We start from the raw sequence: 17,780 nt of genomic DNA, 5'->3' as shown, positions 1-17,780 counted from the left end.
AGATGATACTTGGTGAAAAAACTTTGAAAACCACAAGAGTAGAGTATTTAAAAACTGCTCTGATCCTACTAGGAAACAAGAGAGAAAATCTGTTGAGGGCTTTGAGCATTTTGTCCCAGAAAGGGCGATTTCGCTCTCAGTCCGGTCAAACGTCAATGAGATGTGACAGCGAGACCTAAAATTGGGAACAATTAGGTCTGGGTTTAATGAGCCATCCCAGCCGACAAGTAATCCATTAATCTGGTCAAATGCGCTGCATCGTGTTAAAAGGTTAAACACTCGTAGAATGAATCACCGATTCCAGATTTGTCCTCAATACAAACATTCAGCAAATAAATAAGCCAAAAGACATGTTCTAATAATCCATCACATGTCCTCTGACTTGTACACATCTCAGCTGACAGCCACTCAGATATAAAACTAATCAACAGTCAATATGATCCATACAACTACTACTATTTCAGTAGTCAGCAGAGCACGCATTAATGTTATGGACCATGGTTACAATGTGAGCGCTGATGTCATGCAACAAGAACAATGACACTGACATCATTTTCGAGGCTGAGTGTGCCATTTTTGTTTTGCTTTGCATCATAAAGACACAGGGCCATTGTACAGTGATCCTCCACTTAAACAAGCGTCGGGGCTACCAAACGACGACATACACAGACACAATAGAGACACTCAGATGGAGACGAACAAGGCGCAGTGATGTGCAGTAAAAGTGGGATGAAAGAGAACATGACGCACAAATGTTAGCAAGTGAACAAGTAAATCTACAATAAACACTAAGCGTTTTAAAAGCTACAAATTACATGTAAGAAAATTGAACCATTTTTAAAAAAAATTACAAGAATAAAGTTGTATTTTTAAGATGAATAACTCCTACTTTAATAGAAATTATGTTGTATTTTTACAGAGGAAATTTTCATAAACACTGTATTTGTATTAGGGATGTCCCGATACAACTTTTTCACTTCAAGACGGTACCAATACTGGACCATTGAGTGTTGGTCGATACCAATATTTATCCAATACGATATCAGCAGGGGTTTGCAGCAGAGTGTGAAGCGACCGGAATGAGAATCAGCACCTCCAAGTCAGAGTCCATGGTTCTCGCCCGGAAAAGGGTGGAATGCCATCTCCGGGTTGGGGAGGAGACCCTGCCCCAAGTGGAAGAGTTCTCTTGTTCACGAGTGGGGGAAGAGTGGATCGTGAGATCGACAGGCGGATCGGTGCGGCGTCTCCAGTAATGCGGACATTGTACCGATCCGTTGTGGTGAAGAAGGAGCTGAGCCGGAAGGCAAAGCTCTCAATTTACCGGTCGATCTACGTTCCCATTCTCACCTATGGTCATGAGCTTTGGGTCGTGACCGAAAGGATAAGATCACGGGTACAAGCGGCCGAAATGAGTTTCCTCCGCCGTGTGGCGGGGCTCTCTCTTAGAGATAGGGTGAGAAGCTCTGCCATCCGGGAGGAACTCAAAGTAAAGCCGCTGCTCCTTCACATCGAGAGGAGCCAGATGAGGTGGTTCGGGCATCTGGTCAGGATGCCACCCGAACGCCTCCCTAGGGAGGTGTTTAGGGCACGTCCAACCAGTAGGAGGCCACGGGGAAGACCCAGGACACGTTGGGAAGACTATGTCTCCCGGCTGGCCTGGGAACGCCTCGGGATCCCCCGGGAAGAGCTAGACGAAGTGGCTGGGGAGAGGGAAGTATGGGTTTCTCTGCTTAGGCTGTTGCCCCCGCGACCCGACCTCGGATAAGCGGAAGAAGATGGATGGATGGATAGATGGATATCAGCAGGAATCATAATACATACTTGTATTATTTTGAAGTGTGTAAACTTAGAAAAGGTTGGATCGAGTGAAATTAGTCAAACAGAGAACAATGTTAGACATGAAGGGTATAAAAGTTTACAAATTTATTTTGTAGTGTGAAATGTGAAATTGTATAATCAAGTGAAATTACTTAGATAACAATTGTAGGTATAAAACATTATGAAAGATGCTTGCTTTTAAGTGGTGGGGTAATTTTTGTTTTAGCGACACCCAGATGTCACAATAATTGAAGACATTGTATCTTTAAGTAATATGCAACAATAATTGAATAAATCATAAAAGTTTATTTATACAGCCCTAAATCGCAAGTGTCTCAAAGGGCTGCACAAGCCACATTGACATACTCGGCTCAGATCCCACATGAGGGCAAGAAAAAAACTCAACTCGTTGGGCGTAATGAGAAACCCTGGAGGGGACCGCAGATGTGGGGAGCCCCCCCCTGCCCCCGGGCGACCGATGCAATGGATGCCGAGTGGATACGGTTAATAATAAGAGATTATTTGATACTTGTGTATATGAGAAAATATGGTGTTTTAGACTTCAATGTTGTTCAATTAAGGACACTTATTACTTACAGTATGTCTAGCTTGTGTGCTATTGTGTGCTTAGATGTTGTGTAGAGTGGCTGATAGCTTCTAGTAGCCCGGGGTTCGGAAACCCGCGGCTCCAAGCTCCCTGGACCTTTTTCAAAAATGAATGAAAATAGAAGAAGATGAGGAAAAAATATAATTTTTGTTTTAATATGGCTTCTGTAAGAGGACAAACTTGACAAAAAACATCCTAATTGTTAGAAATCTCACTTTTTATATTAAACATGCTTCACTGATGAGCGTATTTGGCGAGCGCCATTCTGTTCAACTATTTTGGGCGGTCCTTGAACTCACCGTAGTTTGTTTACATATACGACTTTCCTCAACGTTGCCACAGAAAGACGTGTTTTATGCCACTCCTATTTTGTCTCATTTTGGCCACCAAACTTTTTATGCTGTGCGTAAATTGGAAAAACGTGAGCTTTGTTGGTGTTATTGACTTGTGTGTAGTGGGAATCAGGCGTATTTGATCACAGCATGACTGCAAGCTAATCAATGCTAACATGGCACTTAGGTTAGCTGTATGTACATGTTGCATCATTATGCCTCGTTTGTAGGTATATTTGAGCTCATTTAATTTCCTTTATCTATGTCCTCTGTGGGCTTCACGGTGGAAGAGAGGTTAGTGCGTCTGCCTCACAATACGAAGTTCCTGCAGTCCTGGGTTCAAATCCAGGCTCTGGATCTTTCTGTGTTGAGTTTGCATGTTCTCCCCGTGAATGCGTGGGTTCCCTCTGGGTACTGCGGCTTCCTCCCACTTCCAAAAACATGCACCTGGGGATAGGTTGATTGGAAACACTATATTGGCCCTAGTGTTTGAATGTGAGTGTGAATGTTGTCTGTCTATTTGTGTTGGCCCTGCGATGAGGTTGTGACTTGTCCAGGGTGTACCCCGCCTTCCGCCCGATTGTAGCTGAGATAGGCGCCAGCGCCCCCCGCGACCCCTAAGGGAATAAGCGGTAGGAAATGGATGGATGGATGGATGGATGGATGGATGGATGGATGGATGGATGGATGTCCTCTGTGTATTATTAGCATTTCTCATGACACTTTATCTGTATGTAATATTGGCTGCATTTCTGATAGTTTTTTGTGTGCCATGTTGTTCCATACCATAGCAAACGTTACCCGGCTTGAAAAAATTGAATAAATCTACTAGAAGAAGACAGCCAGCTGTTTCCCTTAATTTGGACACATATATATATATATATATATACCTTTTGGCCATTCTAAGCCAGTAATTTCCGGGACTTCTCTTACCTTCTGAGAAGCCTTTGTTTTACTAATGTTTTCCAATGTTAAAAAAAATGTGTACAATAAATATTACATTTCAACATTTCTGTCAATTAAGATTTGCATCAGCCTGCGACACAGTCATTTTGATAGTAGGCTATTATACCTAATTTAGAGACATCACGTGTTGCCTTGCCTTCATTATTACAGCCTATAGCCTACCATGTTTACCTTTTGTAAATGCCATCCATCCATCCATTTTCTACCGCTTATTCCCTTTTTGGGGTCACGGGTGGCGCTGGCGCCTATCTCAGCTACAATCGGGCGGAAGGCGGGGTACACCCTGGACAAGTCGCCACCTCATCGCAGGGCCAACACAGATAGACAAACAACATTCACACTCACATTCACACACTAGGGCCAATTTAGTGTTGCCAATCAACCTATCCCCAGGTGCATGTCTTTGGAAGTGGGAGGAAGCCGGAGTACCCGGAGGGAACCCACGCATTCACGGGGAGAACATGCAAACTCCACACAGAAAGATCCCGAGCCTGGATTTGAACCCAGGACTGCAGGACCTTCGTATTGTGAGGCAGACGCACTAACCCCTCTTCCACCGTGAAGCAATGACTTGACTAAAATACAACAAAAGATCAACCTTCTCTGCTTATTGGAGAACATTTAGACGTTAACTGTTGAACTTTGCAAAAGTAAAAACGCTGCAGGACTGCTTGTATCAGATCTTACTACTCAATGGCCTAGTGGTTAGAGTGTCCGCCCTGAGATCGGTAGGTTGTGAGTTCAAACCCTGGCTGAGTCATACCAAATACTATAAAAATGGGACCCGTTACCTCCCTGCTTGGCACTCAGCATCAAGGGTTGGAATTGGGGGTTAAATCACCCCAAAAATATTCCCGGGAGCGGCCACCGCTGCTGCCCACTGCTCCCCTCACCTCCCAGGGAGTGATGGGTCAAATGCAGAGAATAATTTTGCTACACCTAGTGTCTGTGCGTGACAATCATTGGTTCTTTAACTTTAAATTTAACTTTATATCTAACAATTTAGATGCAAGTCGATATAATCCGATATGTGTTTTTTTGCTCTTATCGGACCGATATTCGGGACCGCCCCTAATTTTTATGATAGAAACAGTATTACAAGAATGTAAAACTGTAATAATGTAATAAGCTTGAAGCTGAGCAAATTAGTGACCATGATGCTTTGCAGTGCGCTCCAATTGGTTTGGTCTCCTTTAATGGCCAATACTATGTAGTATTGGTATTTGTAGTTTAATTAGTATTTCTTGAAAATGCTTCATGTACGACCAAAAAAACACTTTAGAATATGCCTAAAAAATTGTTTTAAAAAAAAAAATAGCTTGATCCAAAATGTGGTGAAGCTGCAATATTTGAAGCGCGATGTTGCGAAGGATGAATGTATTTGTATGGGGATAATTGTAATTTTATGAGAACTAATGTGTCTTCTCAAATGAAAAACATATTTGTTGTGGTTTTGATACATGTTTTCTGCCTTTGTTTTTTCACCCTGTCCTGCCAGCCCTTTCAGATACAATAAATCAGATGATGCATTGAAAGTTTATGTGTGCAGACTAACCTCTTTGGGTAAAGATGTTAGCTGGTTTCTGTCACAGTTGAAGTTAGAGAGACGTTTCAATTTGCCTACACTTCTTGGTAAACCCTAGAAAAACAAACAATGAAATTACATGTGTTCAGTACAAGCAAATCCTTCAAATGGTATGTGGGTTCCAACCTGTATCTGATTTTCTGTTAGCACAAGTTCAGTAAGACTTTCACAGTTCCCGATGCTCTCTGGCAGGTGTGAAAGCCTGTTCTGATCAGCTTTCAGTATCGACAGATTGCGTAGTTTTCCTGCCAAAAAACAAACTAGTTTGAGAAGAGAGAGGAGCATTAGTAAGTCAGGTATGTAGAAAAGAGAAGCTTACCAATACTTTCTGGTAAAGCCTCAATCAGATTCTGAGATACCAGCAGGTCAGTGAGGGCCAACAAGCCTCCAAGCTCCATTGGAAGGTGTTCCAGTTTGTTTTCAGACACATCCAGACACAACAGGCTCTTCATGCTGCCCATCTCCTGAAGGGGACCAAAGATTTTGTGAAATCAACGTCAATGTTTTCTGAACCAAATAATTGCGCATAAGAAGAAAGAGTGCAAGCATTTTGGCTTTCACAGGTCACGTTTTTTTTTTCTGAATTTTTTGCTTCAACTTCTGCTTCGAACAGTAGCGAAAAAGTTTGGAAAGTGACTTCCGCCAAAAAAAAATATTTTCACCTCTTTTTTACATATATATCAACTATTTACTTTACAACAATCTATTTTATGAAGAATTATGATGCTTATCACCTTTTGATGACATATTGGTTAGATCAGGGGTGCCCACACTTTTTCTGTAGGCGAGCTACTTTTCAATTGACCAACTCGAGGGGATCTACCTCATTTATATATATCATTTATATTTATTTATTTATGAAAGAGACATTTTTGTAAACAAGTTAAATGCGTTTAATGATAATACAAGCATGTGTAACACATATAGATGTCTTTCTTTCACAAAGACAAGAATATAAGTTGGTGTATTACCTGATTCTGATGACTTGCATTGATTGGAATCAGACAGTAATGATGATAACGCCGGTTTTTGGCATCTAATTCATCCAGCTTCCATACACTTTACAAGAAAAACATTGGCGGCAAATTCCGTAGCTTGCTTGATTGACATTCACGGCAACCGAGGGTCTTGTGAGATGACGCTGGCTGCTGCCAGTTCATTATTATGAAAAAATGACAGACAGGAAGGCGAGAAACACTTTTTATTTCAACAGACTTTCGCGCCGTCCCTTCCGTCAAAACTCTGAAGGCCGACTGCACATTTCCTATCTTCACAATAAAAGCCCTGCTTCATGCTGCCTGCGCTAACAAAATAAGAGTCTCGGAAAGCTGGCGTGCACAAGTGATGTGCACGCCAGCTTTCTGAGGGATCGCTTGTGCATGCCAGTTTTCCGAGACTATGTATTTAGTTAGCGCAGGCAGCATGAAGCAGGGCTTTTATTGTGAAGATAGGAAATGTGCAGTCGGCCTTTAGAGTTTTGAAGGAAGGTACGGCGCGAGAGTCTGTTGAAATAAAAAGTGTTTCTCGCCTTCCTCTCGGTCATATTTTCATAATAATGATCTTGCAGCAGCCAGCGTCATCTCACAAGACCCTCCGGTACCGTGAATGTCATTTAAGTGACGTCTTGGTGAAGATTGATGATCACTAATTTTTAGGTCTATTTTTTCTAAAAGCCTGGCTGGAGATCGACTAACACACCCCCCGCGGTCGACTGGTAGCTCGCGATCGACGTAATGGGCACCCCTGGGTTAGATGAACGCAGCCCGATCTTTGAGATACATATATTTGATTTATATCCACATACGAAAGCGGCCTGGGTCGGGTTTGAAAAAGTCAGAATTTCACGGTTCACATTGACATAAAAAAAATCCAATACAAGTCACATATGGGCAAAAAAAATTGACCTGCAGTGTGAACAAGGCCAAGAGAATGCTTATGTATTAAATGCTAAAAAGGGTTACTAAATCACAAAAATGATCACCAAATCAAAGTAATTTGTAGACAAATATCAGCTAGATGAGAGTGCTGTGAAGCCACAGGGAAGATAACTACCAAAAAAAAAAAACAGTAACAGTGCTAAACATTGCTTCTGTCACCTCAGTGAACCTAAGTCGCTACTGGCGAAATTACTCCGATTGACGTGACACTGAAATACTCGCTGGACAAAAGTACTTGGGCATCGCCAGGCCACCATATTTCTGCTTTTAATGTACTTTAAGATTTTCAAAGAATTTAAGTTCCACAGTACAAGTTTTTACATGACACTTTAAGGAATATGGTCATTTTTTGGGTGTGTTTATTCAGCCTTGGAGCCATTTATGTCTTTTTTGTCTTTTTTGTTCAGGTTTCTGGATTTCTGTCCAAAATTGTGGATAATATTTTCCTTGAAATTTTTAATCAAATAATTTTTTTGTTTGTTTGTTTTGTTTAGTTTTTTTGTTGTTGTTTTTGTTCTTTGTGAAAAAAAATTAAAAAATTATAATAATAATTTAAGTAAGACTTCTGAGGGTCCATTGTATATAGCCTAATACATTTTTGACAAAGGATTCAACAATAACCTAATCTTAAAGACTCGGGCCTTTTAGAAAATGCAAATGGAGGGAAAAAAAAGAAACAAAGGAGAAAAAAATGTCAACGCCACTCAGTAAAAATAGTTTGTTGAGCTTACCGCGGGTATTTCAGCCAACTGGTTTCCATCCAACCACAAGTCTTTTAAACTGACAAGACAGCCTATTGTATCTGGCTGTGTGGGGGGAAGAATGCAATGAATGAAAGAGTGAAAACATGTCAACAAAATCATCAAATTCTATTCATTCTTTCAGATACACAACTAACTTCAGAGTAGGAATATTATCATTCAAACACAAAAACAAAAAACTGCAACAGAATAGCTATGTCACTGCAGCTTGGTTTTGCTCATTCTGCCAGTAAATCTCACATAAGATTACACCCTAAAACCCACAAGCTGGAAGCAGATGGTCACCCTCCCATCTGCTTGATAAGAGGAGGAAGCAGTTCTTGAGGAATTCTAATCTACAATGATGAGAGGAAAGGAAATGGACAAAAGTTCCGCTCGACTCATTTGGAGCTAAACTGTGCACTGAGCACAGGTTTCCCAGAATGCAGGAGTAAAAACTTACCAAACTATATAATTCATTATTGCCTAAGTCGAGTTCTTCCAGTCGGTGCAGGAGGGATAACGAGCTGTGGATGGGCAGAGAATAGATTGAAGAGATTTTAAGATTGTAAACAGGTTGAAGACGATGGGTAATTTATGCTGTGTCACAAAGGTGAGCACACCCCTCACATATCTGCAAGTCTTTTATTATGAGTTATCAAGGGACAACACTATAGAAATGATACTTGGGTGAAACTTACAATAGCCTGAGTACAGCTTGTAGAGTAGTATAAAGTTACAATACAAAGAAAATGACTTAACACACAGCAATTTTTATCTTAATTGGCTGCAAATGTATTCACCTCCCTCACAGTGAACATACCTAAAAGTGTCAACATTTAGTCTGATTGGTATCTACATATGAATATGTGTGTACTTGCATAAGTGTTATTATACATTTTATATACATGCAGCAGCTCCATGAGAACAAGTAGTTATAATAAGGGGATGATATGCAGATTTGGCAACACTTAACGGTGAATCAGCAAAGGAGATATGCATTTTTCCTCTACCGAAGGTAAATACTATACAATAATACATTATTAAATTAAACTACTGTAGTTGCATGGAGTACAGGCTATTGTAATGTTTTTTAAACAGTATTTATTAGCGACGTAGCAGTATTGTAGATGCGGTGGTATTGCGGTTTCAATGTCTTCACAATAATGCAATGATGCGTAGTTTTTTTCTGGCGCTTTAGCGTGTGCCGGGTCTGAAAATAAATTACATCTCTGAGGACCCTCTGCGCAGTGCAGGGCGACAAAGGTGGAGGGCGAGGAACGCCGTAAGCAGAAAGTGGATTGTGTGTGTGTAGAAGATGAGAAGAATAGTTGCTTGGCATTTTCCTGAAAAAAAATATCAAAATCTATTCATAACTGTTTGAGTTATGTTGCTAACAAACAAACTGACTGTCATATAATTCAGTAATCAAAACTAAGGTTCATTCCATTTTTGAGATGGTCTGTTTAGTTTTTTACTGAAAAAGACACTCGAATGTACATGAACATGCAGAATGTGGGACTTACAATATTAACTATGAACAATAAAACACTGAATATCTAAAATACATGAACATTGCTTCTTTACTATAGAGCACCTCCTTGATCGACATATTTTACAATCAAGCAAGAGAAACATAACTGCAACAAAACCGGCGAAAAATAATTAAAACATCCACTTATTCGATATAATATCAGTGTTCCTATGGACCGTAGTGTGTATTTCATTTATTAATGACCAAACTTGGTCTTGCAACCAAGAGCTTTCGCTCAAACATTTATTCCTCTCTCCATGAATGGATCCGAACATCTACAGCCAATGCCTTTTTCTTGCGTTTACCTGAACATCATAATCCAGCGCTGAAATTGTGTATCACAGTCAGTTTCGCTGCATATCAATGACACCTAGAAACCGTATATGTCACTTAAAAGTGCAGAATCTACCCATTGGAAGAATCTCTATCATTTGAAAACATCAAGCGGTCCACATTAAAACGTTAATTATGTTGTGTTATGCCGGTCGCACAGTTAACTGCTTTTTTTATGCTGTTTTTTTGGAATACCCCTGTCACATGACTACAAACTTGACACCTTATTGGCTGGTTCTGAGACAGGATCGATTGCTTCAGTTTTCATTTATCGGAAGAGAGTATTGCTTTTTTAAGCAGGGAATTTTTCAACACCGAATTATTTTTACACTGAATTTTAAAACACTGAAATGTTTTTTTCATTGAAATTGTCACCATAATTTGATGTAAAAAAAAAAAAAGAACTTCAGTTACATAAATTCAGGGTAAAAAAAAAAAGCTTTCGTAATTAATGTCCGTACTGGACGCAACAACAACAGAAGCTAAAAAACGACACATGCAGTAATTACTTTTAGAGCGCACCGAGATATATAGTACACCAGGGGTAGGGAACCTATGGCTCTCGAGCCAGATGTGGCTCTTTTGATGACTGCATCTGGCTCTCAGATAAATCTTAGCTGACGTTGCTTAACACAATAAGTAATTAATAATTCCGCTGGTAATCACAGTGTTAAAAATAATGTTCGAAATTTCAAACATTCTCATGCATTTTAATCCATCCATCCGTTTCTACCGCACCTGTTCAAGAAGTCGCATTAATGGTCAAGAGTATTTTATTTATTATTGGTTAACTTCAGAATAACAATGTTATTAAAAAGAATAAGAGATGCAGGCATTTAGTTGTTAGGAGGCATAGAATTCTCTTGTGGGATGACACTGTACAAGGGTACAGGTCCACGGGTTTCTCCTCATTGAGCTAAATTGAATCCAGTCTCTGTTGAATTCCTTCGGTTTAATACATGTCATCAGTGTTTGAACCTGACAGTTGTATTGAGTGTTAAAAATATGATATGGCTCTCACGGAAATACATTTTAAAATATTTGGCTTTCATGGCTCTCTCAGCCAAAAAGGTTCCCGACCCCTGTAGTACACAATATCCTTTTCCATGCACATTTTTAATGACTATTGCTTTATTTCATCCAATAATATGTGCATTTTAAACACAAAATTTGCTTTCCAGTGCTCGAAGAGCCTCCTCTTCAAAAGCTGACCAATCACAGCTCTGCGGTCCAAGGTGCTACCGAAGCGAGGCTAGGATTTTTGTGAGGTACTCGGAAGGCTTGCAGGAAAGTACGCAGGGGGGGGGAGCAAGGCGGCGTCGCTCATGCAAGTTGCGTAAGTATACACCAGGCTTTAGACACCTTGCTCCCCCCCCTTTCACTTGAGAATCCCACACAGGTGCTCAAATGTGTTCAGGTTAGAGTCATACAGTACTTAGTCACTCCATCACCTTCCTCAAAAAGGTTATTGTCACCTTGGGCTGTGTATGGACTACATATAATTGAGAAACTTCCATGTGGTCCCTTTTTCTTTTAAAGTTCAAGCTTTAGATGTAACAGGATATGTTAGAATTCATGTTTCTCACTGCTGGGAGCACTCATGCAGACCATGACACGACCCTTATCATGACAACAACCAAGACACAATTACTGTGTATTGCTCATTTGTGTTGTCAGTTATTTCGACAATAATGGCTGTGTGTGAAGTTATTTCCAGTGGGTAATAAAGATATATTCCTCTACAAGCTGTACACCAACTACTCTAAACAAGTTTAATAATGTTATGGAATGGTTGCTGAAATGTGAGGTACAGAACTGTACATGCAACAGCATGAATACTTACTCGGGTAAGAATGTCAACAGATTTTCTCGGAGTTCTAGTGATACCAAATTGGAGAGGCTGCAATGACAAGGCAGGCGGAGAATTAACTGAATGTTTATAGAACACCTTCACGTTTCCACAGCCCACATACGCACTTGTGCTGCTCTAAGTGCTTTTCAAACAAGGAGGGTGGTAAGGATTAAAAGAGAGCCACAAACAGTCATAAAAGACCTCTTTGCCATTATGATGGAGGGAACAGGAAGCATGAAGGAGGCATGTCCGTTTTATCTGACCCAGCAGCAGTCTAAACAACCGCAGCCTTCACAGTACATCAAGGCCAAAATGTCTCTAAGGCAATTAAAACAAGAGCAAAGTACAGTGTTTATCTTTGTCAGTGTTTATGTCACAGATTTGTATGTGAGAGTTTTATGATGGCAAAATTTCACTCTGTGAATGGTGCAAAGTACATCTTCATGACTCATCAGACAACAGCTAGGTATTTTGAAGCACTTTACACAGGGTAGTATTAGGGATATGCATTTTACTATACGTAATTTTTTGACAGCATTTGTAAATTAATTAACAATAAATTAAATGTTTTTTAATATATATTATTTTAAATGGGATCGAATCTCTATCTGGATGTTTAACTCCAGTTTTCATGCCAATCCCAAAGCTGACATCATGTTATTTTTTTCTTTGGATCGCAAATTAGTTGCACTTTGTTTTGCTTCAATAACTCCAACAATCAATTCCTCATATAATTTTTTGACAATTATCTTAATAATTCCAACCATCTCTACTTTGAATCCAACAATGCAGTGGTTTCCCCAAAGTCAAACGCAATCCTTCATCGAATGCTGTCTGCACTCCTTTCCAAAACTGAACAGTTGCAATGCTAAAACCTTTATTAGCTGAACAGGCAATGTTTTAAGAACTATTTCAACTGTCTTACAAGTAATAGTGAAGTTAACCACCATACCTACTCAGTGGCCTAGTGGTTAGAGTGTCCTCCCTGAGATCTGTAGGATGTGAGTTCAAACCCCGGCCGAGTCATACCAAAGACTGTAAAAATGGGACCCATTACCTCCCTGCTTGGCACTCAGCAATCAAGGGTAGTAATTGGGGGTTAAATCACCAAATAAGATTCCCGAGCGCGGACACAACTGCTGCTCACTGCTCCCCTCACCTCTCAGGAGGTGATCAAGGGTGATGGGTCAAATGCAGAGAATAATTTCACCACACCAAGTGTGTGTGTGACAATCATTGGTACTTTAACTTTTTAACTTTAATATAAAACAACTATAATAATGTAAAACTACTCGTGCGGAGAGCATTGGAAGGCTGTCACCTATTAATACATTACACTTTTTTCAATGGTGAATTAGGAGGATGTTATCCATTGCAGTAATCATAGATGTTCATTTATCTATTTTCTTCTACTTATCCGACATCGGGTTTCGGGGGCAGCTCTCGAAGCAGAGCGCTCAGACTTCGCTGTCCCTGGCTACTTCTCCCAGCTCCTTCCTACCCAAAACTTATAACCCTAGAGTGAAGATAGGAAGGTAAATTGAGAGCTCATGTACCACTTCACCACAACGCATTGATGCAAAGTCCACATCACTGCAGACACCAAACCGATCTGACTGTCGATCTAAAGATTCATTCTTCTCTCACTCGAGAATAAGATCCCAAGCTACTTAAACTCCTCCACTTGGGGCAGGAGCTCATCCCTGACCCGGAGATGTCGCTCCACCATTTTCTGGGCAAAAACCATGGACTTGGAATTGGAGGTGCTGATTCTCATCACTATTAACTTACACTCGGCTGTGAACTGATCCAGTGAGTGATGAAGATTACGGCCCAATGAAGCCAGTGGGATCACATTATCTGCAGAAAGCAAAGACACAATCCAGCAGCCACCGACCAGAATCCACTCACTGCTTTGTCAGTGCCTAAAAAGTCCGTCCATAAAAGTTAGGCACAAAACCAGTGACAATCCTCTGTAGAAACAGGTCTGACAACGCAGACCACGCTCTGAGAACGATCTTACAGACGGTCCGATACCCGGAGCATGTCCTTCAGGATTTCTCCAGGGACAGGGTCGATGCCCTCTCCAAGTCCACAAATCGCATGTAGACTGCTTGTACAAACTCCCATGTACCTTCAAAGATCCTGACAAAAAGTGCAGAGCTGGTCAAGAGTTCCATGACCACACTCCTCTTCCTGAATCCACGGGTGCAAGCCCACAAAATTTTGTCTCTGCATTTGACCCATGTAACTGGGTTACTTGACAATCGGCATGTGATAAATGTCATAGTAAGATAAGTTTTCCACATAACTAAAGTGTACGACATCCATGGACTTTTGGTGGGACTGCAAGTGTAATGCATGATCATATTGATCCATGTTTGAGTCACTGTGTAAAACATTGAAGAAAAAAAAAAGTATTTCAGATGTGTGGCTGTACTCCATGTGTCTAAATGAAATGCAGTCTTGGCTTCTGTAAAGTTAGTAGCGCACATACAAAAACAAACAAACCAAACAGTACAATTACATTATACAGTGAGGCAAAAAAAGTATTTAGTCAGCCACCGATTGTGCACGTTCTCCCACTTAAAATGATGACAGAGGTCTGTAATTTTCATCATAGGTACACTTCAACTCTGAGAGACAGAATGGGAAAAAAAATCCAGGAATTCACATTGTAGGAATTTTCAAGAATTTATTTGTAAATCATGGTGGAAAATAAGTATTTGGTCAACCATTCAAAGCTCTCACTGATGGAAGGAGGTCTTGGCTCAAAATCTCACGATACATGGGCCCATTCATTCTTTCCTTAACACGGATCAACCGTCCTGTCCCCTCAGCAGAAAAACAGCCCCAAAGCATGATGTTTCCACCCCCATGCTTACCAGTATGTGTGGTGTTCTTGGGATGCAACTCAGTATTATTCTTCCTCCAAACACGACGAGTTGAGTTTATACCAAAAAGTTCTATTTTGGTTTCATCTGACCACACGACATTCTCCCAATCCTCTGCTGTATCGTATATTAATCCATTTTGGTATAAACTCAACTCGTCGTGTTTGGAGGAAGAAGAATACTGAGTTGCATCCCAAGAACACCACACCTACTGTGAAGCATGGGGGTAGAAACATCATGCTTTGGGGCTATTTTTCTGCTAAGGGGACAGGACGATTGATCCGTGTTAAGTAAAGAATGAATGGGGCCATGTATCGTGAGATTTTGAGCCAAAACCTCCTTCCATCAGTGAGAGCTTTGAATGGTTGACCAAATACTTATTTTCCACCATAATTTACAAATAAATTCTTTAAAATTCCTACAATGTGAATTCCTGGATTTTTTTTTTCACATTCTGTCTCTCACAGTTGAAGTGTACCTATGATGAAAATTACAGACCTCTGTCATCATTTTAAGTGGGAGAACTTGCACAATGGGTGGCTGACTAAATACGTTTTTGCCCCACTGTATGAGAGTTTAGGTACAGCGTGGCTGCCAGTTATGCACTGCCAATTTTTTAAAAATACATTTCCTATTAATTTGCTATTTTTGTTTTTAGTTTTTTATTTTAAATAAAGCTACACTAAAACCTTTTTGAGTTTGTGTCAACTAATATTTGACTAAAACTATAATGTATAAAAATGGCTAAAATGTGACTAAAACAAAAAAAATATTTTTATTTGAAAGACTAAGACTAAAACTAAATAACGCGCTGTGGCCATCAAAGCACTGATCCCAAGTCGGCAGCATTGAAGATTAGTAGATTTCAGGAGTAACTGATATCATATAAATATTAGTATTGATACCATTTATTTGTTAATTTTTGGTTGGCTCGTGGATGTTATTTGTGCTGGTCAGGTTGTGGTACTAATCGGTCAAATCTGCGTGTTGCCAGATGGATTTAATATTGACTATAGCCGAATTGGAGCCGGATCAGGAAAAAATATACCAATGCAGGAATCTACATGACAGTTGGACAATTGTTTTATTGTTTTTACTAAGTGAAAAATAATCAAAACCGACATTTATAGCTTTTAACCTATGTAAAACTGCCATGTAGATTATTTCAACCTCACCCTCTCTTGTAAATAATTCTCTCTACTTATACTGTACATTATCCTCTAAAATGCACTAGTGGTTGAGTACTAACACGACAGGCAGCCAGGTGTTGCAAAGCATGAAGACTGCCAGAAAAGCAGCATTGATTGATTGATTAAAACTTTTTTATTATTAGATTGCACAGTACAGTACATATTCCGTACAATTGAACACTAAATGGCAAAACCCAAATAAGTTTTTCAACTTGCTTAACTTGGTCCACGTTAATCTATTCATGGTAGATGGTAGCAGAAGAAGAAGAAGTAGACACATGACAATGTCCCATCCAGTCAGCTCCACATAAGTGAAAGAAAACTAAAACACCGGGCCAACAGAACAAAATGAGTTAAAAGGAATTCTGTGTTAGTTGTTTGGACATAGTTTGGTTACAATAACGATGAGAGACGGTCAGAAAGCAGCTTAAAGATGGTCTGTAAAACTTTATCTCCATCCATCCATCCATTTTCTACCACTTATTCCCTTTCGCTGGCGCCTATCTCAGCTACAATCGGGCGGAAGGCGGGGTACACCCTGGACAAGTCGCCACCTCATCGCAGGGCCAACACAGATAGACAGACAACATTCACACTCACATTCACACACTAGGGCCAATGAACTTTATCTCTGCAACATATATTTATCTTTATCCCATATTCGTTCCCACTACCGCACCTTGAGTTGAAGTCCTTAATCTCATTATATGCACACATTGTGAATTGTGAAGTGAATCATATTTATATAGCGCTTTTTCTCTAGTGACTCAAAGCGCTTTACATAGTGAAACCCAATATCTAAGTTACATTCAACCAGTGTGGGTGGCACTGGAAGCAGGTGGGTAAAGTGTCTTGCCCAAGGACACAACGGCAGTGACTAGGATGGCGGAGGCGGGAATCGAACCTGCAACCCTCAAGTTGCTGGCACGGCCACTCTACCAACCGAGCTAAACCGCCCCATAATGACAAAGTCCATTCTATTCTAATCTTCTATTCTATATTAACCAAAGAACAACTATTACATGTTACGTGGGCCAGAAGGAAGTGTTTTAAATGTAGAAAAAAAAGCATAATATGCCCTTTAATGCGCCTTCTAATTCGGTGTGCCTTTTGTATGAACTAACACCCGAATAAACTCGCTCATCGGCCCACTGCCGATCTGGTGTGCCCAATGGTCAGAGTAATACAGTAATTGTGATTTTAGTTTTTGTCTTAAACGCCCAGTCCTACCTTGATTAAAACGTTTGTTCGAGATACAACTTGTTCAACCTCAGGGATGGATATAAGACCACTGTAATACTGTAAAGTTTGCATTTTATAGTCACAAGCCTTTTTAGGAACACTCCACAGAAATAACAGCATTTAATATTCTGAAGTAGATGCTACTCTAATCAGTAACTGTTGTAACTGTTGAAAGATGATGTCAAGAAAATACCCATGTTTCTACAAGAGACATTTTTCATCATGTCGTCGTAACTCCCTCCTCAAAGCAGATAATAAAAAAGCATGCCATCCATCATCTTATCCTCTTCGGAAAATTCAAACCATGTTTTTCCGTAACAGTTTATCGCACTGGTCTCTTGACGATGAACAGCACTTGGCTGACAGTGTTACATAACATATTAGATATGGGGCATATGTGGCACATAAGCCGTACCAAGAGGAACAAGGAGCAGAGAGATCACTTGACCCTAAACAAATAGGCCTACTGTATATTATAATTCATAGTTATAATCCCTGGAGACTGCACTAGAACATGTTTGACGTAAAAGTGTTGAAAATTGTATAAAAAGAGTAGTTTTAAATGCAACATTGAATTCAAAGCAAATAGATCACTGTATATCAGGTTGGGTGATTTGAGGATTTTCAACATGATTTTCCTGAATAATTATTTAAAAATTCTGAATTTACACTAATCCATTGCGGATCTGAGGCATGCTTAGTCCTACATCCGTATGCAGTCTTGACCTGTGAACACTAAATATTCTGTCT

General features: G+C 40.0%; 1 protein-coding gene across 1 annotated transcript in view; it reads right to left on the bottom strand.

The window, feature by feature from the left end:
- Positions 1-17,780, bottom strand: part of lrrc1 (leucine rich repeat containing 1) — an 86,467-nt gene that overhangs the window by 10,756 nt on the left and 57,931 nt on the right. The window contains exons 5-10 of the mRNA XM_061910326.1: positions 11,696-11,752; positions 8,449-8,512; positions 7,977-8,051; positions 5,628-5,772; positions 5,435-5,553; positions 5,279-5,362 (exon numbers count right to left, since the gene is read on the bottom strand). Coding sequence (XP_061766310.1) covers positions 5,279-5,362; positions 5,435-5,553; positions 5,628-5,772; positions 7,977-8,051; positions 8,449-8,512; positions 11,696-11,752 — 544 coding nt within the window. The remainder of the gene's footprint in view (positions 1-5,278; positions 5,363-5,434; positions 5,554-5,627; positions 5,773-7,976; positions 8,052-8,448; positions 8,513-11,695; positions 11,753-17,780) is intronic.

This window comes from Nerophis ophidion, linkage group LG09 (assembly GCF_033978795.1).
Source record: "Nerophis ophidion isolate RoL-2023_Sa linkage group LG09, RoL_Noph_v1.0, whole genome shotgun sequence".
NCBI classification, from domain to species: Eukaryota; Metazoa; Chordata; class Actinopteri; order Syngnathiformes; family Syngnathidae; genus Nerophis; species Nerophis ophidion.
This window is presented reverse-complemented; position numbering and strand designations above follow the sequence as displayed.